This window comes from Nesoenas mayeri, assembly GCF_963082525.1.
Source record: "Nesoenas mayeri genome assembly, chromosome: 3".
Taxonomy (NCBI): domain Eukaryota; kingdom Metazoa; phylum Chordata; class Aves; order Columbiformes; family Columbidae; genus Nesoenas; species Nesoenas mayeri.
The window spans coordinates 2,505,667-2,532,804 of record NC_137544.1 but is presented as its reverse complement, the minus strand read 5'-3'; the positions used below and the strand labels follow the sequence as shown (position 1 = coordinate 2,532,804).

Sequence of the window (27,138 nt, the reverse complement as noted above, 5' to 3'; positions counted from 1 at the left end):
AACACTGCTTGATTGAATTATAACCCCTTGGCATTTTGGTCGACTTAATTTTGCGCTCTGAGATCAAGTTTAAAAGAACCATCACGAGTCCATTACTGAATGGACCGTGACACCAACCACTTGTCACTGTGCAACCCTTGGAAAGCAATCAGGAGTGCAGGTGTAACCAGAACAAACACTTGGTTTGCAGGACCTTTGCACGCTAAGGTTGTGAAGCTGCAATCAGCTCCATTTCCCTCATTCCCAATGCAGATATTTCGAGGTTTTATTGTAGGTTTTACTTTGGATGCCCAAGGAGCCCAAGCATGATGTTCCTTCCACCAGCAGAATTCGCACTTTGGCTTTTAAGACTGATCTTCCAGCAAAAGTGTGACTGCACCATTTCTCCCGTATTGACGATGGGATTCTATACATTAAATCCCTACTCATATTTTAGAAATAAAACCTGTAACAGCAAGACACTCATTTCAATAATTCCACCACATTTCTACCGAGAATGTCAGAACCTCTAGTGTTTTCATTAATATAATCTTACGTCATTTCCATCTCCCCCGAGCAAGTCTATATACTAAACCCTGAAAGCAGGTGCTCTGATACATTACCGATATTGGCTCGCCTCTTGATTTCCTTTCTTCTGTTGGCAAACCAATTGTACACCTTCAGGGAGGTAACTCGCTCCAAATCCGATAACTTTTTTCCTATGGAAGTAATGGGGAAAAAAATAACATACAGCATTGTTACTCACTGGGTTCCAGAGGTTAAGTTACTGAGAATAAAGTGAGTTTTGTGTGTACTGTGCCCAGATGCTATGGCAATAAATGCCAAATATCGCTCTAAAAATCAAAGTAACTTTTCTTCTTTAAAAAAACCATAAAAATCTGAATTAGAGGAATTTCTTTGCAGCTTCAATCAAGGGAATGCAGAGGTATGGGAGACCAGAGGGCTGCTTTGCTGGTTCAAGCACAAAACCTCAAGTTCAATTCGCAGCCCTGCCGCAAATCGCATCCCCTTGGGCGAGTCTCTTCCTATGATACAGTTCAATGATGTGTTTTCTTCAGCAGCAAAATGAATGAAGAAATGTCGTGTTTCCCCCCTCAAATTTGCTTTTCCTGCCAGGACATTTGGGATCTTTTGGGACATGGGGGTGGATGTTGGGAACCAGATCTCTGGAGTTCTACACTTAAACTGGCAATAAAAACTAATTATCCAACAACAACCGGCCAGCTACAGGAAACAATTGTTTCTGATCACTATAAAAGAGGGAAGGCCGGAGGGTTTCAGCATTGCAAGGACATCATGGAAACCTCTTCAGTTGGCCTTGACCCTATATAATATACAATATTCAACGTGGCAGTCGCTTGCAGGCTGCATGGGGGTGAGACTCCCCTGCTGCAGACTGTTTCTCAGACTTTATTTATTCAGCATACAAAACATTCACGTCATTGAATGCAGGCTTAAATAAGCAAGGAGAGAGAAGCAAAAAGGAAAAATCTGGAAATATATATGATAGCTACGCTGTTTCCTAACGCTTTACATTTTTACCAACCTGGGACAGCGTTTAAGCCACTTGTTCCAAAGGGCCAAACCAACCAGAAGGAATAAAATCCTGAACCTTTTTGGTGCATCTTTCTGCTTCCACAATGAAAAGAGGTAATACCAGAAATTTGGAGCAGATATTAGGAACAAGTATTTTACCATGAGACATCACGGAACAAGGGCCCAGGGGTGGGAAAACCTTTGCTTTTGCAGATATTCAAAATGATACAAAACCCCAAGCAACCATATTCAGCTGGTTCTGCGAGACCAGATGTTCTCCAGAGTCACTTCCAGCCTAAATTGTTCAGATTCTGTGTTGTCCTGTAACTGTTCCAATGTTTGGGACTTGCGCCTTAGCTTTGCTTTGCATTCATTTTCAGTCTGGTTATGTAGTTTGGACCTATTTAGATTTTACCAGTTCTGAAAACTATGCAAATGTTTGGTTAGCAAAACTAAGCACAGGCAGGTGCATCCACTAATAGTACATTGAATATTCATGCACCTCTACAAGCAAAACTTCTCCAGGAACAGGGAAAATGCAGCTTGTTGACCCAAATACAAGATCCTCCATTAACAGCCAGATTCCAGTAGGAGATCCACTGTCTAGAAGTGGTAAAGAAAACCAACAGACAGGAAACTTGTGCTTCTTATTCTTCCAAGTATATTCTCCAGCAAGCCTCAGTCTGTGAACCTAAAATTTCTGATTTGTAAAAAGAAACCGGCAAAATCCACTTTTGTGGAGTGTAACAAAATTCTGAGGTCACTACTGAGTGCGAAGACTTTGAAATGATGTAATGTAAAGGATGAAAATCTTTCAGACATATTTATTTTCTCAGCTACCCCATTTACAAAGCCGTATAAATGAAAAGTTAAGATGCACAACTTGCACTTCATATCTCACAGAATCCCAGAATGTCAGGGGTTGGAAGGGCCCTGGAAAGCTCATCCAGTGCAATCCCCCCATGGAGCAGGAACACCCAGATGAGGTTACACAGGAAGGTGTCCAGGCGGGTTGGAATGTCTGCACAGAAGGAGACTCCACAACCCCCTGGGCAGCCTGGGCCAGGCTCTGACACTCTCACTGGGGACAAATTTCTTCTCATATTTAAGTGGAACTTCCTGTGTTCCAGTTTGAACCCATTCCCCCTGTCCTGTCACTGGTTGTCACCGAGAAGAGCCTGGCTCCATCCTCCTGGCACTCCCCCTTTCCATATTGATCCCCAGGAATGAGTCACCCCTCAGTGTCCTCTTGTCCAGCTCTCTCAGCCTTTCCTCCCACGGGAGATGCTCCACTCCCTTCAGCATCTTCATTGCCCTGCGACTGGTGGGAATTCCAGCTGCAAACACTGGCATTTAGGTTTGAAAATGGCATTGAGCGTCATGTTTATCCAAATAGAGCTCTGAACAACACCAGTCATAGAACATCCAAGAAACCTGCTACTAGTTGAGAGCACTGTATTTGTTAGGAAAAGCCATAAAATGAGATGTGCTGAATTTAGCAGGAGATGGAAATCTAATTGCATTTGCCTTCGGAAAGGATGCAGCGATCGGCTCCTCACCTGGTTTTTGTATAACCGCGTTACAGGCGTTGGCAATTTCTTCCCTCTTTGCCTCATCTGGATATTGATTCTCATTGAAGTAACTGCAAGGATGGCAATAAAAATAGGAAAGAAATCAGAGCATGAACCTCCAAAGCAGCTTCACTAAAAGGTGTTAACTCGGCATTCGGAATATTGTAGTAGGAGATAGAAGGAAGCAGGTAATGCTACAAATATCAGAATTAAGACTCTCAGGTGAAGCATCACAGCAGAAACACCACAGGCCATGATGCTGCTTTTGGTTATTATCATTTATTTCTATATTTTCCTGACATACACCCCCAGTTTAGGCGGCATCCTACAAATGGAGCTGTTCAATATTCACTTGGATCCCTGGGTTAATGCACACACATACATAAATACTTGGATATATATTGCACCCAAACACTGCATGCTTTAGATAAGGTATGAAGATTGTACCGACAAATCACACAGTAATATAGTCAGATTTCTAGAGTTCGACTATTTTATTGTAAATCACAATGCAAAAATCCTAAATCTTCTGCAGAACCAATTGAGCAGAGCATATTTAACGCTATACTTTTCGGAATAATTGTGGTTTTCTTCCACTTTATATGCAGTAAACACCCTCTAAAAGTTAAACTGTTTTCTCTTTTACTTCATTTAAGTGCTTTACAAATTTTAATGAACTGATTTCCATTCGACAGAACTTATCAGATTTGCATTACAAACAACAAAAGTCCTGTTTACTTCAATGGGCTCTGATAAGCGCGCCATAAGCAGCGAATACTACTGTTTTTTTTCTGTGGATTGTCCGTAATATATAATCCTACAATCTCTTTGATCAACTTTGATCAGCAGTAGGTTCAGCTGCTGCACAGCTGCTCTGAATTGGAAAATAAAGAGATTTCCTTGGATTGTGGATCATTTGGTAGCAGCGGAGTCAGGCGTATTCAGGCAATTACTATTTCCATGGTCATATTTCTCCTCCCCAGCACAGTTACGTTCTATGGAAACCTGGATTCTGTTCCATCCAGCACCTTTTTGTGTCCAGCTTTATTTTGAGTAAGCGTTACTAACACAGATCTCACTATTTCACATCCAGTTTAGATCAGTTCACTGTAAATACACATTTTGAACATTCGCTTCGAATTTTAGCCACAGTTTCTTTGCCCCATTGTTCACAGTGTTATTTACAGTCACCCCAAACACGGTCCAAACTTACTCCAATTAACTAGCACAGTTAATCGCACTGTTAATGTCCTTCCACTTGATTTTCATCCCCACCCAGGTCCAGATGCCTTAGGAATGTTGGAGCTCTCCCATCTCCAAGAACTATTTAAGTATCACAGTATCACAGTATGTTTGGGATTGGAAGGGCCCTGGAAAGCTCATCCAGTGCAATCCCCCCATGGAGCAGGAACACCCAGATGAGGTTACACAGGAAGGTGTCCAGGTGGGTTTTGAATGTCTGCAGAGAAGGAGACTCCACAACCCCCCTGGGCAGCCTGTTCCAGGCTCTGCCACCCTCACCCCCAACAAGTTTCTTCTCAAATTTAAGTGGAACCTCTTGTGTTCCAGCTTGATCTCATGACCCCTTGTCCTATCATTGTTTACCACCGAGAAGAGCCTGGCTCCATCCTCGTGGCACTCACCCTTTAGATATTTATAAGCATTAATAAGGTCACTCCTCAGTCTCCTCTTCTCCAAACTAAAGAGCCCCAGCTCCCTCAGCCTTTCTTCATAAGGGAGATGCTCCACTCCCTTCATCATCTTTGTTGCCCTGCGCTGGACCCTCTCCAGCAGTTCCCTGTCCTGCTGGAACTGAGGGGCCACAACTGGACACAAGATTCCAGATGGGGTCTCACCAGGGCAGAGTAGAGGGGCAGGAGGACCTCTCTCAATCTACTGACCACCCTCCTTGTAATACAGCCCAGGTACCATTGGCCTTTCTGGCCACAAGGGCCCAGTGCTGGCTCATGGTCATCCTGTTGTCCACCAGGACCCCCAGGTCCCTTTCCCCTACACTGCTCTCTAATATGTAATTTCCCAACCTACACTGGAACCTGGGGTTGTTCCTGCCCAGATGCAGGACTCTACACTTGCCCTTGTTAAATTCCATCAGGTTATTCCCCGCCCAACTCTCCAGCCTGTCCAGGTCTCTGATGGCAGCACAGCTTCCAGTGTCAGCCACTCCTCCTAGCTTAGTGTCATCAGCAAACTTGCTGATAGTACACTCAATTCCCTCGTTTAAATCGTTAATTAATATATTGAATAATATTGGCCCCAGTACTGCCCCCTGAGGCACTGCACTAGATACTGGCCTCCAACTAGACTCCGCACCATTGACTACCATCTTAAGTGCCGTGAGATACAGGAACGTCAAGACATCACAGCTGAAAACTGCCGTGCTATTACTTACATGAATACATCGTACGGTCTGAAATCCTGATCAGGAATCCAGGTCATCGCTGTTGTGCACAAAAATTAACTCCACAAATTTTAGTAGCCATAACAGCTCTTTTAGGGCCTTCCTTTGCTGAACATTATCCTGTTTCTAATATTTGTCAAAAATCAAGAATAAACACCACAAAGAAACCCCATAAAATTAGAACCTGATGGATCTACAAGGCGATGTAGTGAAACCAAGAGGTGAAATCTTGATATCTTGCGATATTATGAATGTAGATCATCTGTGATCACAAACTGCTAGACAAAAGATGTAACACTAATAAACGGTGTGTACTTGAACTGCCCATTGACACAAGAAACTGCAACACCAATTAATGAAGAAGAGACAACACGAGAGCCAATCATTTAGTCCAATCACTTTTGTGATTTAAAAAACAGGGAGCTGGAAGGAAACTAAATAGTTAAATTTGGTTTCTGTAGTGATTTTAGTGTCTGCCTCTCCTTCCATCTCCTGGTTTGCTCCTCACCCACATTCATGATGTGCCGCCTCCTTTTCCCATAGATTCGAGCTGACTATGAACTTGTCCATCACTTGACTCATGCTCCCCAAAACTCAACTTTCTTCTCAACTTCTGATAATGTTCTTTTCTCCATCCCCACATTGTGATTTTAACCTTCGACAGAGACTGTCAGCTGGTTTTATCATGGAAGAGATTGTGCTCAGGAGTTTTGAGTCTCAAAAGAAAAAGGCCCCACAGCTCCAAGTAGCCAAAAATATAGAACCTCAAGCATAAGCGCTGATTTTCATCCTCAACCTCCAAATTCTCCGTATACACACTCACGTTTCATTCCCATCACTCATCCTGATGTTCTAACAGGACTTGTGGGTGACACGTCATGACATAAAACACATTTAAAACTTCCCAATGGTTCTGGGAAGTAGGTGAGAGTAACTGGGTTTTCAAGATATGGAAACCAGGGCACAAAATTCAATACTTCATCACTGACTGGTTTGGTTTGCTGTCAACACACTGTGAATTTTTGGACTACGGTTCTTCTTGCAAGCAGGAAATTAATTAATCTGCCTCTAGTTTCGTTACTTATCTGTCAGGTGTAGTCGTGCTAAGGGACGGGGAAAGAATGCGGCGTTTCTGAGTTTGTCTTTGCAGCGACAAACCGCAGTTCCTGAAAACTCCGGATGAAATATATAAAGCAATATGAAATTATAAGGGAAAAATAAAAGAAAAAGAGCAGGCACAAGTAAATCCTGCGAAGGCAAACTGCTTTCTAGACAAAGGGCAGCTGTCAGCTGAATACCTTCCATGAAGAAACCAAATGATCTCTTTTGTAGAAAATGACAGTGGAGGATTAAAATGAAAAGTGGTCAAATAATTTACATGAGATGAGAATCCATACGATGGTAAAGAATGTAGATATCCTTGAAGCGGTTTCATTTCAATAACACTGAAGCCTAGAAAAATTGCAGATTCAGAGAAACCCTCTTTCTTTCAGGGATAATGTGCTCGGGACAATGATGGAGAGAGAATCCATCTCAGCCCCCGGCTCTGTAATGGGAGGAAACGCATCCCCCTAACTCTTCACCAAGGTGCCCCATCTGAATTCCTGCAATAGCTGCCAATCTCTCTTTTATTTTCCTTTTCGGCTTGGCTGTACAGCTTCTGTTATCCAGGCTTCGATATCAGATGCATTAAGCAACGCCTCGGTAGCGCTCCTGATAATCCACGGTGGAAGTTTTGCTGCTCTCTATCAGCTTTGCAGCTGCCAGGGAAGCGTTTGAGAGGAGCAGAGCGATGGAGCAGTGGAAGGACGGACGGCTTCGGTGCTTTTTCACCGATAAAACCACCCAAAACTGAGGAAAGGTTTAGTTTAGAGTATGACGTATTGGTTAAAGCTTCAAAGTGTGGAAATGATTCAGAGTATATAGGGTGAAATGTGTTGCAGGGTAACAATTCACAGCAGAATTACAGACACCCCAGGTGAGGTAATTCAGGTATGCGGACAAGAGGGCAATGGCACTGAAAGGAGAATAATTTACCTTGCAATTAAAGGGAGAGCAGAATACACGGGTGGATATTTCTTGAGCAACAATGGATGTGCTGTAAGTTCACTCCATTACTGAACTTTGTGTTTGCATCTCTGGGTTCCCATTTCTGTCAAATGTCCCAGTGCTCTTCATAGAATCACAGGATGGTTTGGGTTGAAGGGACCTTCAAAATCTCCCCCAGTTCCCCCTGCCATGAGCAGGGACATCTGCACCAGCTCAGGCTGCTCAGAGCCCCGTCCAGCCTGGCCTGGGATGTCTCCAGGGATGGTTGAGCCACCACCTCTCTGGCCAATCTGGGACAGGCTCTCACGACCCTCAGTGTGAACAATTTCTGCATCATGTCTGGCCTGAATCTCCCTCCTTTAGTTTAAAACCATCATCCCTTGTCCTATCGCAACAGGCCCTGCTCAAAAGTCTCTCCCCATCCTTCTTCTCGGCCCCTTTTAAGTCTGAAAGGCCGCACTGAGGTCTCCCCCATCTCTTTGCACAGACATCCTTCTGGCACAGGATCGCCTCGTAAAGAACACGCCGTATTGTTTGCCTGAGTTTGTAGTATATATTGTCTCTGAAGTGGTTCTTCCACAGTCAAACAGCTTCACAGCTGCACCATCGCTCTTGATATTCAGGAAATATTGGATCAGAAAGTTGCATGTGGAGAAAGTGACTCCAGAATGGAAATGTCCCCAGGTTCTTGTATGACCGGCCGCCCTCTGGCTTTTCATTCTGAATCGTTCCCTTCTCTGCCTCCGTCTCTCTTTTCCCTTCATGATGTGTTCAACTGGTGAAGATGCAGTGAAATGTGTGTTTTCAGAATCTTTATCTCAGAAATCAGAATCATTTCGCCCTGCTCAAAAGTCTGTCCCATCTTTCTTATCAACACTTTTCAGTCCGGAAAGGCCACACTAAGGTCTCTGGAGCTTCTCTTCTCCAGCTGAACACCCAACTCTGTCACCTGTCCCCAGCAGAGCTGTTCCAGTCTCGGGTCATTCCTGGGGCTCCTCTGGCCCCTCTCCAGCAGCTCCATGTGTGTCCTGTGCTGAGGACCCAGAGCTGGACCAGCACTGCAGGGGGGTCTCACCGGAGTGGAGCAGAGGGGCAGAATCCCCCCAAACCTGCTGCTCACGCTGCTGGGGACACAGCCCAGGACACGGGTGGTTTGTGGGCTGCCAGCACACAGGGCTGGGTCATGGGCGATCTCTCCCCCACCAGCACCTCCTCCACCCAAGACCATCTTTCCCAAGGCTCAGGCTGCAGTCCAGCTTAACACAATTTAAGCACAACGGAATAGCTCTATCCCCTTCCCTCGATTCCCTTTTTGGGGGGAGCTTTCCTGCCCACCTGCTCCTCCGGTCCAGCCCATTTCCCCAGCTCCCAACTGACCCCTGGTGAGGAACAGAAGATCTTGCTGTCCCCAGGGACTGAGCTCCCTGCCAAACCTTCTGCTGTCTCAAAATACACAAGAGCACAAGCTGCTGTTTTCTCTTCAATAAGGCTGCCTGTAATTCCAGCTCCCTATCCGGTTTCCCTTCGAACGGCACCTCTGCTTTCCACTGACAAGTTACATGAAACACTCGAATATCGTTACCTACTTTATCACTCATTAGTATATTTATCAACGCAGTATGACCCAGTAGCAAGAGGTCGTTGTTTCAGTCGTTGTGGCTTTTCAGAGAACTATTATTCAGCCTGTCAAATCAATGGAAAGATTTCTGAAGTTCGACTGTCATCTGTGCCCGAGATCTTATCACTGCGTGGCATGAGACAGAGAAGTGACATTCAAAGCATAATCTCATCGGGAAGCGTAATGACTGGTTTATTTCCCAGTAAATACTGGCCAAGAATGTCACTAATGCCATTGTCAGCGAGGTCAACAGATGACACCATCCCTTTTATCTACTGATATTTCTACAGATTCTATAATAATGGCATGTGTGTGCTGCAATATATAGGAAAGTCATTTCTACTCTAGACAGCAGAGTTAAAGCTCAAAGATATAGTCTCTGCAGATAAACTCTGATGGAGCTGAGAATTACACTGACAACACCATCTCCTCCTCACAGCTCTGGAAGATGTAACCACCAGTTTAGTCGCTACAGGAAACATCTGGCGAGGTCCTTTTCCACTTGAGATCAGCTGAGGATGCGGCTGCAAGAGATGAACGTGAGACATCCCCTCAGCACCAGCTCATCTAGACCTTCCATCCAGGCAAAAGACAAGTTTAAATAACAATCCCAAAGCCCAAAAACACCCTGATGAAGGCGATGGCTACAGCTCTCTCTGGTTTTCCCTACAGCAGTATCACTCAGCCAGGGGCTCTTGTAGGGCTGTGCAATTTAAGGAGTGAAGAAACCACTGCAGGACTCTTCATCTCACCAGAGGTTTCTCCGCAATCGTGGCATTAAGTCCAGGTTCAACCTATAGAGATATCCAGTCCCAGCATCACAATTTAGGATTTTATCTGACGTAGAATCTACCCCAACTTTAAATAAGCTTTGGAACCGAACTAAAACCGCTCATTTTTCAAAGATCTCCATCTCATTCGCAGCTCGAGCGCTCACCCCAGAGCACGGCTTTTAAGTCTTTTTCTGGAAGAGATGTTTCATTCTTCTACTTCTTTTCATGCAAAGCGCAAACCTGGAGACGAGCTCTCAACACAACTAGATCACTTAGAGCACCAGCCTTCTAGAAATCCTAACTATTTCTCTTGTTAGTATGTGTTTATGGACGTAAATTGCACTGTCGTTCCACTACACGTTATAAAAACCTCGTATGACTGAGTCGACTCTATTCTGGTTTTACAAATCAGCGCCTAAATTCCGAGACAGTCGTTTAACTGATGTTTCCTAGCAGGAATCTACTCTGCAATGTAGATTAAAATGCCAAAAATACACCTTGCACCGGAGTCTGTTAACTGTATGACCTTCAAAGCTACTACAACATCATCAGGTTTCCAATTCTAAAATAACTTTCTCAGTGTTTTGACAGCGGTCTCAAGCACCAACACAATCCCATCAAGCTATTATGAATAATATTATCCTAAAATTTGTTTAAGACCAGAATTAATTGATAATAGCTCTGAAAGCCTCATACTTGCAAAAGATAATCTCTGCCTCCTAATCTACAGCACCCTACTGGCGAGATAATTAACAATTTAAAAAAGAATAGTTAAGACATCGGAGGTGGCGATTTACTCTTCCTTGTAATTGGATTTGGTGATAAGAATATTTTCGAAATGACACAACAGCTCTTCTGAGTAGAAAGATTTGCAGGTTTTAGCAGTTTGAAACACACCTTCTGCTCAAGGTAACTGGAAATCGCTGACGAGCAGACAACAGGTAACATTTTATGACCATCCTTAAGCTTAATGTTATTGCAGGCTCCCAAAACGAAGGTATTTAACTAAATTGTTCACAAAACAAAGGGAAAAAGAAAAACATGACAAATTTTTGAAACCAGCTAATAGCTAACACACTGAGACTTGATAAAGTGAGAATTCTTCTGTGATATTTCAACAACGCGTTGGTGTGAACATACAGCACCTTCAAAGCTCTTCCTAACAAGGCACCTAAGCCTGAATAATAGTGTCTCTATTCTCCTTTATTTACTTGCAATATTTAAATTGAGACCTACGCACTACAGGGATATTGATGGGAATTAAATCCTCCGGACTTGACGACTTGATTAAAAATGATCTTTATAAAGACAACCGTGAAACAAACATCCCATCTACATATTTTTAAACTTTCTACAGGGGACAAGTTATTAAAGTTCCATTCAATGGATCAGACAGTTCTCAGAAATCAAAAATAAAGCAGGATCAGCCCATGGATGAAACATCTCCAAGAAGATCGTGGTCAATGGGGCAGAGTCCAGTTGAGGCCTGGATCTAGTGCAGTGTTCAAGGCTCAGTACTGGGGCCAGAATTATTCAATATATTCATCAATGATTTGGATGAGGGAACAGAGTGACTGTCAGCAAGTCTGCTGGTGACACCAAGCTGGGAGGAGTGGTGACACTGGAAGCTGTGCTGCCATCAGAGACCTGGACAGGCTGGAGAGCTGGGCGGGAAAATGTAATGAAATAGAACAAGGGCAAGTGTAGAGTCTTGAATCTGGGCAGGAACAGCCCCAGGTTCCAGTGTAAGTTGGGGAATGACCTGTTGGAGAGCAGTGTAGGGGAAAGGGAGCTGGGGGTCCTGGGGACAGCAGGGTGACCATGAGCCAGCACTGGGCCCTTGTGGCCAGGAAGCCAATGGTACCTGGGGTGGGTTAGAAGGGGGTGGTCAGTAGGTCCGAGAGGTTCTCCTGCCCCTCTGCTCTGCCCTGGGGAGACCACACCTGGAATCTTGTGTCCAGTTGTGGCCCCTCAGTTCCAGCAGGACAGGGAACTGCTGGAGAGAGTCCAGCGCAGCCACCAAGATGCTGCAGGGAGTGGAGCATCTCCCGTGTGAGGAAAGGCTGAGGGAGCTGGGGCTCTGGAGCTGGACAAGAGGACACTGAGGGGGGACTCATTCCTGGGGATCAATATGGAAAGGGGGAGTGTCAGGAGGATGGAGCCAGGCTCTGCTGGTGACAGCCAGTGATAGGACAAGGGGCAATGGGTTCAAACTGGAACACAAAACGTTCCAGTTAAATTTAAGAAGAACCTTGTTCCCGGCGAGGGTGTCAGAGCCTGGCCCAGGCTGCCCAGGGAGGTTGTGGAGTCTCCTTCTGTGCAGACATTCCAACCCGCCTGGACACCTTCCTGTGTAACCTCATCTGGGTGTTCCTGCTCCATGGGGGGATTGCACTGGATGAGCTTTCCAGGGCCCTTCCAACCCCTGACATTCTGGCATTCTGTGAAGAGACAGGACCCTGCAGAAATGAGCCCACCCACTCGTGACCTTTCCAACAAGATGTTCCTCTAATCAACACCACGGTCATTAGAGATACTGCGTTTAAGACAGCAGAGGATTCCAAGGCTTTATCTGGCAACACAAACACACATGAAATTGTCTGCTTTGGATTTCACGGGACTCAATCCAAAACACCATTCTCTGCTCTCTCGAAAAAGATATTAAATGCATGAGATGCAGTTTTCTCAGTTTTCAGCTCATCTGGAGGAACAGCCTATCCTTGCCTCAAAACTGGGCTTTAATGGGAAGTTCAGCGCTGAATCACACAAAAAGTAAGTATGTACAGAATGTGAAGGGTAAGCAGCAAGGTCCTTCAAGCTGTTCTTAGTTTGGCCTCGGTAAGGTCGTGTTTTTCAAAATGTTATAGTCCTTCTGGCTGTGAACCTTGAAGTCTCACTTTGCCCTAAGCCTCCGGGAGAGGAAAATTACCCAACATGGGATTTGTGATAAAGCTTCATATGAGCTACCAACCTCCAGCATTTCCCCCCAAAGATCCGCAAGCTTTTATTTTCAATGTCCAGTATTGGACCAGACTCAGGTCCACTCAGCTGAGAAGCTCATAGACAACACCACTGCTGCTTTTTCAGAAAAGAAAAGCTGATTAAACTAATGAAAGGATCCTACGGGATGCAGAAGACATGATAAGGCCAATTCTTGTGGGGTAACGAGTGCCCAAAGTCAAAAGGTTCAGGATCAAAGCTTCCGACTTCGGGCTCAGTACTTATATTTTTCCTATTGCCCATTATCCACAAGATCTGGACCAGAACTGCTACTCTAGTAAATAATGTACAGATGCAAAGCAGAATAAGCTGGTTTTTAAACATCAGTCCATTCCCTGCCTTACAACCGAAATGCAATGCAATGAGATGGATATCAGCAAACGAGAACAAGAAATAATTAATTAGCACAGGCCAGCATGCAAGTTGATTAAGCGACTACAGTGCTAAGGCCAGTTTCAGGAGGCTTTTTGGAGACGTCACAGCAAAAAAGAAGGTTTAAGGGAAGTTTTAAGCAAGGAGGTCGCTTTGTGGATCCTTGAGAGTGTTACTTCTCAAGTCTGACAAGAGCAATATATTTTCTACAGATTATTCAATGACAATAGGGAAATAGTTGAGTTTATTATCCACTTTATATATATATTTTTAATTTACTTATTCCCCTATAGGATTGTAAATAATTACCTTGGAAATAATAAGCACCGAGGACTCAAAAGTATGGCCACTCCACCTCAGAAAAGCCAGATTCCCTGGGCACAGTCTCATCTCGTCGGGAAGTGTGACTAGAATAATACTGGTATTGACTATATATCCTATGTCTCAAAAAATATAGTCTTATCGTTTTTGGACTTCAGTAAAGCATATGGGAAATCATTCATAATTTTGGAAAAAGACAAAGATTAGTATAATTATGAGATAGGGTAGAAAAGAAATGAAGAACTGGGCTGAAACTTTAAATGGTTAACAAGTGCTCTTCCTCGGGTACCAACTCTGGCCTATCTTAAGAACAAAACCACTTGATGATCTTGAACATGGTGATAACCTCACCTGGACTAAGTATTATACAATCCGGGTCTCCCACATTCAAGAAAGATGAATTTCAAACTGAACATCTCAGGGAGTGATCACAGGAAGCCAGAGGAATGAAAAGCCCGTTTTGCAGGAGATGGAGCAAGTTTTAGCTGAGCAAAGCTCAAGGCTGAGATCAGGATGCGGTTTAGCACAAATACCTGAAGGTGACCAATAAGGGAGATGGAAGGAAGGATTTATTTTAGTTAAATGATAATATTGCTTCAATATGGTCACAAACAGCCATGGGAATGTAGATTTCTAACCGCTAAAACAAGCAGAGTCTGCTGGGCAGGGATTTTGTACCCTTGGCTACACCTGCTTCTAAGATGGAGAATTTAATCACTTTCTGAGAAACAGATAATAATGTTTGACCGAAAAGAGAAGCTGAACATGAAACTGGAAGCCCCTGTGATTAAGAGAATATCAGGGAGCATTTAAAAACTGAAGGAGCACCAGCCGATGGACATCATCAGCAACAAATCAGATGACTTTTTCTATATGTTTTCTACTTGTGTAGCTTATTTTCTTCATAAGTAAATCGTATTAAAAAAGCTCTTTGGAACGTGTCCATGCCTTTTATTCTGTTGACAGAGTTCCTCGCGAACGGCAGAGAATTCAAAACAAATTCAAAGTTATGCGTGTTCCGAAGGAAAATGAAACAAAAAAGGGTCAATTGTGCCATCCCGGACTACAAGAAAAAAAGGCTAAAAAAGAATTTAGGATGTGGTAGTGACTTTTGTGGTTAAAGCCCATATGCTTGCCTGACAAAGCATTCTTTTTAGTCTGTTTAAAGTGCTCCACAGCCTGACCAAGAGCCCATAAATACATGATGCAACATACTTAGGAGCTGTACTTCGGAATTTTGCTCCCCCACTTCTCCTCGTAATGATTCTGTTTATTGCTTGTATAAAGCCCTCCCATCTGTTACTAGATGGCAGAGAATTTCCTTTCGCTGAGGTAGGTTTGGACCGTGTTCAGAGAGGAGATGAAGCAGGAGTCGGCACAACGCTTTGCATCTATAAACCAGGAATGGGCCAACCCGAGAGCGCTCGGAGCTGCTCCCGTCGACAGCCGCCCCATCAAATTGAGACACAATGAGGTGCCAACCTGATCACTAATTCCTTCCAAACGCTTCCCAGGTCGCTCAAGAAGTTAATTTTTGCAACTGACCGAAGTAGGTTTATTCCATGGGTAATATTACACCCAGGTCAGGGAAATCTCCCTGTGAGAGATGATTATTCCTTAGACCTGGAACAGGGCTGCCCAGATCTTTCCCAAGACTCTGAAAAAGAGCCAAAGGGGGAATGATTGTAGCTTTATGGTCACTTGTGTTTGTCATTGTCACTGCCTTACCTGTGACATGTCCCCAGATTCTGCTCACAGAGAGCGAGTACATTCCCCAGCGGTGTCTCCACTCCTTCAGGACAGAGGGACAGTGGATTATAACTGTTATACCCTTGTGCACATCCAAAGACACATCACCCTTACAAGGGCTGTAATATGAGCAAGAGATTTTGTTCCAGTCTATAGCAAATAGTTGTTCTACAGCATATAAAATGTAGATGGAACGTTCGCAGTTTCTGTGACTTGCCCTGCCTCCTGAAATCACGGTGAAGAAAATAACGACGTAACTAATTAATATGAGCTTGTTGTTACTAGTCCATTCCGTGTACATTAAACAGAACAGTCACAGGAAGAAGAATACCATCGGAGATTAGAGAAAACTTAGTGCTGGCACAGAAGAAAGCTCAAAGATAGATAAGCCACAGCACTAAACTTAGACTTTTACGCTGTCCTTACAATGAACAGCATCTAGAGGTCTCCTGTCCCCGCTCACCTGCCCCGCGTCACTAAAAACTGAATGCAGAAATAGAAAAGGTCCAGAGAGGAGTGACAATGAATAGTATTAGAGGCAAGGGAAGACTCGCCATCTAAAAAGAGATAAGAGAATGACTGTTTAGTTCAGAGAGGAGATAAATAAGCAGCATATCGATAGCAATATGTACAAGGAGTGATGACGGGAAGGTAAACAGAAGGTTCTTTGTAATTATTTTTCATGAGACTCAGGAAAAAGGGACCTCCAAATTTTTAAACACAGTTTAGCATATAAAATGAAACTAGGTATGTAATTAGTTTTCCCAAGTACCCTGAAGTCCTTAGCAGGATTTAGAAGGAATTGCATATTTATGCGAATAATGAGAATGCCCACAGCTGCAATAGTGTGAGGAGCAGGTGGAGGGAGGTTGTTCCTCCCCCTCTGCTCTGCCCTGGGGAGGCCCCATCTGCAGTTGTGGGTCCAGTGCTGGGCTCCCCAGGTGAAGAAGGACAAGGAATTACTGGAGAGAGTCCAGGGAGGGACACAAAGATGCTGAGGGGTCTGGAGCATCTTTGTGATGAGGAGACTGAGAGAGCTGGGGCTGTTGAGCTGGAGAAGAGAAGCTGAGAGGGATGTGATCAATGGGATCAATATGTCAGGGTGGGTGTCAGAGGATGGACCAGACTCTGTTCAGTGGTGCCCAACGCCAGGGTGAGGGGCAACGGGCACAGACTGAAACACAGGAGGCTCCATGTGAACATGAGCAGAAACTTGTTTGCTGGGAGGTGCCAGAGCCTGGCCCAGGCTGCCCAGAGCGGGTGTGGAGTCTCCTGCTCTGAGACATTCAAACCCGCCTGGCCCCACCTGTGTGATCTGCTCTGTGACCCTGCGTGAGCAGCTGGGTTGGACTGGGGGATCTCCAGAGGTCCCTTCAACCCAGCCAGCCTGGGAGTCTGTTCACGGTGCTATTCAGACCTGCCATGTCACACTTGTGTTTTCCTAATAGGAACTCGGGTTGATTTGAGGATGTTTCTGTAGCTCCTCTCCTTATGCAATGTCCCAGCATCACTTCACATGCTGAGGACGGTCAAATGAAATCACTGCACGGGCAAGCAGGACAGCTTGGATGTAATATTCAGGGGTACACTCTGACTAATGGGTCTGTGAGCAGGAGCCAGCAGATGTTCTTAAAAACAAACGAGAGGTTAAGAGGTAATCGGGTCTTACAGATCCTCTCACACATCGGTGCTACTGGAGCCAGTAAAAATGACATTAGCCTGCACAGTAAAGAGCAGCTCTGAGTTTTTACATCTGCGCTGAAAGCACCTGGGCACTTCCAGAGAGAGTTTCAATCCCATTGGTATGACCAGTGCTTTGATGCTGCGAGAAGACAACGTTCTAACTCGGGGTGAGATCTCGCTTCTCACCTTCACGAGCAGGGAGACAGAACACAGAGGAAACTGGTCCTGCAGAAAAGCCGGAGAGCACCTGGACTGGAAGAATTGCCATTCTCAAAACGTCGGGTTATTGCAGCAGCCAGTGCTGTTGCAGGTCAGACTGACAAGGCTCCTTTTGCAAATGTTGATTTCAATTCTTGTGACCTTGGCAGGTACAAAAATCGTATCTGGAGTCTGCTGCAAGGAGCTGCCCCTCCCACACAGCGCTCTTTTTATTATTAAAAGATAATAAAGAGAATAAAGATACAAAAAGCACCTGAGTTCATAGAAAAATACCCTGTTAGGTGCTGGATCCTTCAGGAAAGCAGCGTCTGGCGAGCTCTCTGGACAGCCAGCCCAGCGCTGCGTTTTACTGCATGCAAGCTGCCAAACGACTGGGATTTGCTTATGGCTGATTAGAATAGGAAGCTGGAATATTATGCATGTCTAAGAGGGAACATTGCTTGATCTAATGCAAAAGAAGAAAGATACTGTGTAGCAAGCATAAAATGGCTGCTCTTGCATTTTATGAAGACATACAGCAATGACCCTGAGCCAAACCATCTGAACTTGCAGACAATAAACCGATCCTGCCCGTGTCTAAATTGTCAAGTGAACTTTCCTGAATGCCTTTGCAAAGTGAACAGCAAAGATGCTGCAAAAATACTCCCTTCCTACCATCTCAAGGGACTGAATGAAGTTAAACCTCCCACTGCAAGTTGCTGACTAATAAACACCTTGTGACGGAATAGAAGAAGCTGGAAAATCATGTAAACACGTCACCTGATGTTTCCCTCTGCGTTAAGATCAAATATAACAGAGCCACCCAGATAGATTTTAGCTCATTTGCTCCTGAGAAACGCTACGTAATTTCTGTAGATAACCTTAGTGCGCAACCATTCCTAATTTAGAAAGTTTTTCCTAATTCCCAACACCAATCTTTGTAGGTAACCCAAGAGTTGCAGGTATTTAGCACCTTGCTGATGGTTTCTTCGCTTTGGCTCAGTCTCCCCAGCAGGTCGTAGATATTTTAGGGGTAAGAACAGCGAGTCGCCAAAAGGTTCAATGACACCTGAGGGTCGCAGGGATGGCCGAGCCGAACTCCCAGCACTCCTCACCTCTTTGCAGTCTGCAAAACAAACCCGAGGAAGACGAGCAGCATCCCTGAGCAAAGCGGTGGACATCGTTATATTGATGAGAAACTGATGTTCTGTTCCTAACAATGTACAAGGCTAATGGAAGAGACCGAAAGACATTACTTCCTGCTCTGTTGTCAGCTTGAAAAGGGAGAAACGCAATGAATCCAAAACTTAAATCTCCTCCAAAGCCTTGCACAGGAAACTTAGATCCCCTATGGGGCCGGTATTAAGGTTCTGCTAGAAGACATAACTAAGAGTAATGGGATTAAATTAACTAAGAAAATTTCCTAACTGAATTTCAGGAGCTAATAGAGCTCTCATTTTCCCCAGGGAAGCCGTGGAAACCCCGGCGCTCAGGAGAGCTGCAGTAATAGCGCTTTCACAATCGGAAGAATTTCTAATAACGCATGTCAGGGCTGATATCGCTCAGAGCCAGAACCAAGCGCAGGGCTCTGCCGGCCCGACCGCGGCACGAGGTGCTTCTTTCACAGAATTCCAGAGTGTCAGGGGCTGGAAGGGACCTGGAAAGCTCATCCAGTGCAATCCCCCCATGGAGCAGGAACACCCAGATGAGGTTACACAGGAAGGTGTCCAGGCGGGTTGGAATGTCTGCACAGAAGGAGACTCCACAACCCCCTGGGCAGCCTGGGCCAGGCTCTGCCACCCTCACCCCAAACAAGTTGCTTCTCCTCTTTCAGTGGAACCTCCTGTGTTCCAATTTGCACCCATTGCCCCTTGTCCTGTCCCTGGTTGTCACCAGCAGAGCCTGGCTCCATCCTCCTGACACTGCCCCTTTCCATATTGATCCCCAGGAATGAGTCCCTCCTCAGTGTCCTCTTGTCCAGCTCCAGAGCCCCAGCTCCCTCAGCCTTTCCTCACACGGGAGATGCTCCACTCCCTGCAGCATCTTGGTGGCTGCGCTGGACTCTCTGCAGCAGTTCCCTGTCCTGCTGGAACTGAGGGGCCACAACTGGACACAAGATTCCAGGTGTGGTCTCCCCAGGGCAGAGCAGAGGGGCAGGAGAACCTCTCTGATCTACTGACCACCCCCTTCTAACCCACCCCAGGTAACATTGGCTTCCTGGCCACAAGGGCCCAGTGCTGGCTCATGGTCACCCTGCTGTCCCCAGGACCCCCAGGTCCCTTTCCCCTGCACTGCTCTCTAATAGGTCATTATACTGGAACCTGGGGTTGTTCCTACCCAGATGCAATACTCAGGAGGCTGGGCGATGCTCAATCTTCTGTGGTGCGAAGGAAACGCAGCAGGGATGGGTGACAACCTTCCTCATCAATTTGGGTCTGATTTAAAGGGGGAACAAGAATACAACCGGCTCAAGTTACACAAAGAGTTTGACAGGGGTGATACAGCGAGATGTTCCTGCTGTTGGGCAAAAATCAAAGGACAAAGCACAACTGTCAGCACAGAATCATCGAATCACAGGATGGTTTGGGTTGAAGGGATATTCACAGTCCATCCAGTGCCAAGAGCAGGGACGTCTCCACCAGCTCAGGTTGCTCACCCAGCCTGGCCTGGGGTGTCTCCAGGGATGGGGCATCCAATTCAAACCAAGCAAAAACCACCAGAAAAGCGAGCGGATCACAAACACACCGCGGAAAATCTGCGCATCTTTTTGTTCAACTCCCTCTCCCATGTTGTACATCCCAGGTCTGGCACCTCCTCATCGCACAGCAAGCTGAACCAACTCAATAAAATGCAGCGGGGAGATAAAAAGGATTCATTTTTTCCCGAACCGAGCAGAATTGGCTGGTATTTCAACCAGGGAAGCAGCACATCTGGCACAAGGCAGGCGCAGGGAAACGGAGGAGGAATCGAGAAGGGCGATGAGACAGGATAACACCTAAGGATGAGATGGTGACAAACTGTTAATTCAGCTCAGCTGTATCGCGAAACCATACCCTTGGTATCTCGAGAAATCTAAACCCATTTCTCTTATGAATAAAGTTGCCTTGGATCGCAAGGCCAAATGAAACACCTGACTCTGTTTTTCCATCTATGAAATGGGAATAATAGGTATCTATATCATCCAGTCTTACTTAATCTAAATACATCTTGGTTCAAAGGCACAGAAAAGTGTTAAAATAAAAAACCAGAGCCATAAAATCAAACCGAATAACCCCCAACCTGAAAGCAAAGTCCCTGTTGCCTAGACAAAGTGAAATACTTTCAACGGATGAATTATTCATTTTGTTTAGAGCAGAACTTACAGTTATTTTAATCTTTGGATAAAACATATACTTAAAAAACAACACGCAATCCCCCAGCCCAACATCTTCAGTGGAAGTGCCTTAAAACGGGTGTATTGTCATTGATTCTGCTGCCAATCCGAGGTGGTATTTTTGTCTGAAAAGGAAGATAAACCTCAACTCTAACATATGATTAGAGGAGAAGCACGCATCACTTCCAAAAAAAAGATAGACAAGACAACACAGCTTCATTAAAATAGAAAAACCCCTAAGGGAATTTTCAGTTTCGAAGCTCTAATGAGGGGGGTTGAAAAGAAGTAGGAAAGCGGAGAAAAGGGAAAAAAATATCTGTGGGACAAGACGAAACGCAGAAGAACTGAACCAGAAACAGACTTTCAAGTTTAACCTCAGAAAGGTCTGTTGTAGCTCCCAAAGGAGGGTAAAGCCACACGCCGGCAAACGCACGCAAAACTCAGCACATTTCAGGAGCTGGGGAAGGGAACGGGTCAAGGTGGATCTGGGGAGCGCGGCGGCGAGAAGGAGCTTGTGCTGCAGTCTGAACCACACCTAGTCTGCAGTTAAATATAGAGCTTCACCTTCTGCAACCACTGCTCCTCTTAACCTTCAGCGCATAAATATTCCCAGAGATATTTAAAAAGAGAGAGAGGGAGAAAGAGACCTGAATCTATTGTCCGAAATGTAAGCCTAGCAACTAACAAACTGCTCTGGGAGGGGTTCCAAAAAAGCAGTAAAGGCTGGAGAATTGAATTACAGAAACCGCAAGCAGCATTCTGGAAACCCAGTATAAACCAATTAGTTTCTTTAATACACATACCCTGTATACAGACACTTCTGTACATGAGACATTTAAGTATATGTGCTGGCCCTAACTCTAGTCTTAATTACATCAGGTTGGCAGCAATCTAATAATTAATTGCACTGGAATTTTGCTTGATTTAGATCTTTTAAAAAAGAGAAACTAGTCCTTCAACCCTCACTCTCTCATTTATGGGCCAAACTCTGACCGGTGCTGTGCATTTGAAGAGCCTGCTCTTGCAAGCAAATCTGTCTAATTTTTGCAATCAAGTTCAGGGTTTATTTTCTTGAAGAGCTCTCAGCTGCTTTGCCACAGCGACTTTCAGCGACTGCATCTCTTACCAAGTCAAAACCACGTACCACAATTAACTCATAGAGCAGCCCAAGACTTTGATCCTCGCCTCCAAAAAATGTCTATACGGCTTCACAGCAGCGTTTCAGAAGTTTATAGGAAGAAGTAGCTCTGCATTCCCCACCCAGGAGTTGCCATTAAGGTCTAGAATCAACCCTCTTATCTTCAGGCATTGAATAAGATCACCAGAGTTACATCTAATAGCAGAAGGTTCCTCTCTTGCAGCCAGAAAGGTGCTTATAGTTGCATTAGTGGGATGGAATTGTCTCCTGGATCTCCGTTTCTCAGGGCTGAATTGCTAGAAGCCTGGATGAACAAGCATTTTACGGACGTTCCCAAATAAGCAGCTCAAAGCAGGTGCCTAAACCCCCGCAGCAGCAGCACAAGATGCTGCAGAACATACCAACGCAATGCAACTTGTGTTTAATTAAGGAAAACACTGGATGAACTGAGTAAGATGGCTTCACTCACCGTCAAAAGGAAAAAGCAAATGAGCAGATGAATGGCACCAGGACACAAGTAATGTAAAGCAGCATTATAGGGGGCCGAATTCCTCACCCTATGGCACCAAGTGAACCTGATGTGCAGGGGTCTGGTCACCTCGACCCTGGCTGGTGATGTGAGTCACATCACAGACAAGCCTGGAAGTCTCTGGTGACTTGTATGTGACATTAGTTCCCTTCTTCCTATGGCTCCCAAAAGGGTATTTTCCTCTCACTCTTTCAAAAGTTGTCGCATAAACCAGCTCCATCCCCACAGCTCAACTCGGCCTATTAAAAGCATAACAGTTAAACAACCGCATTTCCAACTTGCTTTATGGTGTAGTTTTATTGTCACACAAATAGTGTGACTTGCCACAGCTCGAGGTTACTGTGTTCTTGCCTCAAGTCGAAGCCCTTGGCCATATTGTCCAGCACCCACACACAAGGCTGCGAAATTCAGTGCTGATTCAAACTGATATTAAAGGCAGGATTAAGGCAATGTGGCAGAACAGCAGAATAGGAAGAAAACCCCAGCAGCAAAGACCTTACAGAGCACAAGACACAGCAAACAAACCCGAGAATGACAAAGAAGAAAGAGAGTAACGACAAATTAGATCAAGTGATTATGCATCTGCATACACAACTGGATGATTTCCAACGTCAACACCAACGTGCTGCTTTCTGTACACAAAACTAAACCTCACATCTTTCTAACAGATACCAAACCCTTACAGGCTGTCTGACTCCTTGAGTGTCTCAGCAAAGCCCGGCTTTAGGAGGGAGCTGAAGGGCCTGGCTTTCTCCTTCTGCTCTGTGTTTCCACTATCATGATTCCAACAGTAAATAACAGCAGTTATCACGCTTTAGGCTAGACAGAAACCAAGAAGGAACAACATCGATGCCCAAAGTTCTAATTCTACTTCGGACTAACTAAATATTTCACTCCTCGGGGGTTAATAAGGAGGTGGTACACAGAGCTGGAACATTTTTGTCATCATACACACTGCAATCAGGACAGTCACACGAGCATTTGAAAGCGTTAAAGATCCTACACTGCATGTTGTCCTGCCTGTGTGGAGGGGACGCTAGAAAAACACAGTCTGTGTGCTATCACGTTTCGGGACTTTGCATTAGCAGAACAGATTTCAAACATTTAGATTATTTCCTTTGGAGGTACATTCAGCCAAACCTGAAAACATCAGTGCTGTGCCAGGATAGATTATGGAAATAAACACTTAGATCGTGGTCTCAGCGCTGCAAAGGCCCCACGATGGCCTGTGGCCACATAGAAGTATGGATATGTCCATCTTGTGTGTAGAATACCTCGGGTCCTTGAGAGAACTTGGTATTTTGGTCTCAGTTTAGGGAAAAGGAGACACTCTCTGCTCCTAATCAGTTCCAAAGACCCTTGTTCGAGCAAGAGGAGCATTACAGAAAGCAAAAGCACATCCCCAAAATCTGCTGGTTGCGGACTTAATGGAGTTGCAAAGCAGAGAGGAGTGTAGCACACACAGTCATCTGAGGTTCCTCAGAGAGAAGGAAACTCCTCCCAGCCATTTAGCCCTTAACAGAAACAAGCATTCATCCCTAAACTCCATCTGAGTTCCCTGGCCCTGTTCTATTATACAATACTATCCACAAAAGAGACATTACTGCAAGCAGAGGGGAAGGCAAAGCGCTCGGGTAGCCGGGCTCAGAGAGCGCTCCGTCTCCGCAGGACCCACGAGCTGGGAGCTCTAATGATCCCCTGCCACTCTGCATATGTAGTTGAAAGATCCACTTTGCTCTGTGCTGTTCCCAGTTCACATAAAAGGGCTGTAAGAGCATTTCTGGACAAGGAATCTAGTGCTTGTTAGGCAAAGCTCTGCATCCTGAACGATTCATAGGGCTGCTGAAGTGCCAGTATAAGCTAGAAAATAACCCGGTGCATTATGAGGATAAATCAGTAAGCTGGGAGAGGAGAAATGTATAATGTAAAGAGCGTGCAGAGCCCCACAGCGACGGAGCCTGCGTGGGGCTGGATGGAAAGGATTCTGCAAACGCAAAGAGCTGGACACCAATACTGAAGTAAGAACAAGATGCCTTAGGGGCTACAAAACACGAGATATCGTCCAGAGAAGTAGAACATCTTTTTAAACAACAAAAGGCGTTAAATAGCTCCTCCTACTCTCCCATTGAGAATCAAACGATTACACTGTTATTAAGCTGCATGATGCCAACGCAAAATGAAGCTGGTGTTCAGCAGGGCAGGAAAAAGGATGTTTGTATTGGCTTTAAAACGCCCGTCGGTAAGCCCGAGGTGACGTACCTTTCCATCACAGCCAGGCACTCCTTCCGCCACGTGAACCGACTGCCTCGCCGTAGTCTGAAGGTCCCAGAGGTAGCTGTGACTGGGGGAGGCGTCTGTCTCCATTCTGGCTCTTCTATTGGGATAGGAGCGGGTCTCATGCTTAACGTAGCCCCTAAGAATGATAAATACTGTGTTTCCTAGTGGATTAAAAATCACGCCCGTTTTCTCTCTCCTGCTCGTGGGAAAAAAAGACAAGACAGGTGATGAAACCGTTCAAACTAAAACAAGTAAAGCGTTATCAAGCAAAGACACCGTAAAGACACACAAGGCCCCCTCCAACCTCCAAGGTAGAGGTGAAATCTAAGGGAGATGTAATGGAGGTGATAGGAAAAGCTGCCCTGTCTTCAGCAAGAGGAAAAGGGTCGTACAGAACGGGTGATCTACGCTCCAGGATTTATTCGGGTTGCGCTTTTACCTCTTCTGCCACAAAACGGGAAACAGCAGGTTTCCATTTCTTTGTACAACAAAAAGCAAAATGTAAATTGATACCAAAGGGATTATGATGTGTCTGAAGAGCTGAGTAAACACTTTGAAATAGCTCCACCGATAGAAACACACCCTGCGACCTGCGCAAACACGGGCTCCCGAGTGCCAGGTCGCCTGAAAAAGGCACTGAAAGCAGATTAACGCCACATCTTTCCTCTTCTGTCCCCCTTCTATGGATGTATTTCTCCTTTCAAGAAGCCTGAACAGGAAAACATTAAGCAAGAGATAGCACTTGGTGCAAAGCCCTTTGAAACTTACCCCTGATTCTTTCCACAACAGCTTCTAAGTTAATAAATCAAGATAAATCAAGACCCACTGGGAGACCGATCTCTCCTATGTTGCTTGGTTGAGGATGGGAACCTGGTATAGGACATTAATAGGTAAAACGGGGTATGTTGTGAAGGGCGGCTTTGTGACCGGTGACTTTCTCTAGTGGCAAGAAATAGCAGTTCTTGTGTGCAAAAAGATTTCAAAAACCCAACCCAAACCAAGCGCAAACAGGTGGATGAAAAGATACATCACCACCTATATCCCATATGCATAGTGAGCTATGGAATTCATGCCCTGAAGCAGCGTGGGGAGATGGAAGAGCCGCAGGCAGCTGTGTGCATGGGAGAACATGGAAAGAGGGGCTGAGACAGCAAATCCCTCCGCGTGCACAGACTTGCTCCAAATGGTTAGGATTTAATCATAAAAACACACTGCATTAGCAAAACAACACTGCTGCTTTAATTGAAAACAGAGGAAAAAGGTTAGGGGAACTTAAGAGTTTAACCACTAAACGAATTCCTAGAGTTAAAAGGCAAGAAATTGGCTATTTATGCATTTGGCTGCGTTCCTCTCCAGAACTGCACGAGGAGGATTTTCCTCCTGCCAGGGGTTTGTTTCTGAGCCCAGAACCACCTCAAACCTTGACCCAGGAGAAGTGTGTAGGAACTGATGCCCACAATCTCCGCTTTGCACGCACAACGGGTGGCGAATCGCACTAATTCCCAGCTACCCAGACTCCTACATTCTATTGACACATGAACAACTTCTTATACTGCCAATTCATTGGGAGGGCATTTCCAGGAGAATTCCTCATCTATTCCTTTTAGTATTTGCACAGGTTGTGGGTTTGGGTCAGCACTGGGTCACTAGGCTTTAAATAGATACAAAAACTGAAAAAACTTTAAAAAATAATTTTTAAAAGAGGCAGAGGAGAATAGGATAAGAAATTAGCTTTTTCTGCATGGTCTTTGCAATATACTTCCCCTATCTGGGGATTTCTTTTCACAGGGAGAGTATAGGAATATCAGTGATGCCCAACATCAAGGTGAGAGATGCAAAATACTTCTATTATTCAGACAAAGGTTGGGAAAAAAAAGGGCATTTAAAGCATAAATTTTCTCCTGCTACTGATACGTTCACTTACTGAATAGAAGATATTTCTCTTTTCTATGGGGTAACATCAATATCAGCCGCAGATAAGAGAGAAGTATGCTGAGAATTACAAGCAAGTGCCCACCTCTGTTTTGCACACACATAAAGATGGAAACATCCGAATGCACAGAGAGGCACAAAATGTGCTCGGATTTATCAGCCAGTGGCAAAAGTGGTGGAATATACACTATTGTCACATTTAATAAGGCAACTATGGAGATTTTCTTCATCCCCCTCAATTAAGTGAGTACTTTGGGATCCTGTTTATTCTGCTGTTCCAAAGCTCCACGGCAATATTCACCCAGCTCCTCTGCTTTACAACTTCATACGTTACATCCCAAGTTACCAGGTCAGATTCTTTTTACAAACCTCTCAAACAGCTTTTAGGAACTGAAACTTCTCTCTTGAGCAGAATGCAGTACGAGATTTTCATCTTGGTATATGCATCAAAAAGCAAGAGATATGGGAGAGGTGGAGAGGTGAACTCTGTGGGAAGAACTCCTTTTGCAGAGCAAAATCAAAAGTGAGATCTCTCCCAACCTGCCAGCGCTGAGGATCTTTTGCACCAGTGTTTTCTTTGTGCAAGGCAGCGTTCTCTCA

General features: G+C 45.0%; 1 protein-coding gene across 2 annotated transcripts in view; it reads right to left on the bottom strand.

The window, feature by feature from the left end:
- HMBOX1 (homeobox containing 1) overlaps positions 1-27,138 on the bottom strand; it is a gene marked incomplete at both ends in the record, with an annotated part of 117,827 nt that overhangs the window by 6,161 nt on the left and 84,528 nt on the right. For both annotated transcript variants that reach the window (XM_080342455.1, XM_080342454.1), the window contains 3 exons: positions 603-698; positions 3,096-3,178; positions 24,589-24,742. In XM_080342455.1, the coding sequence (XP_080198581.1) occupies positions 603-698; positions 3,096-3,178; positions 24,589-24,742 (333 nt within the window). The remainder of the gene's footprint in view (positions 1-602; positions 699-3,095; positions 3,179-24,588; positions 24,743-27,138) is intronic.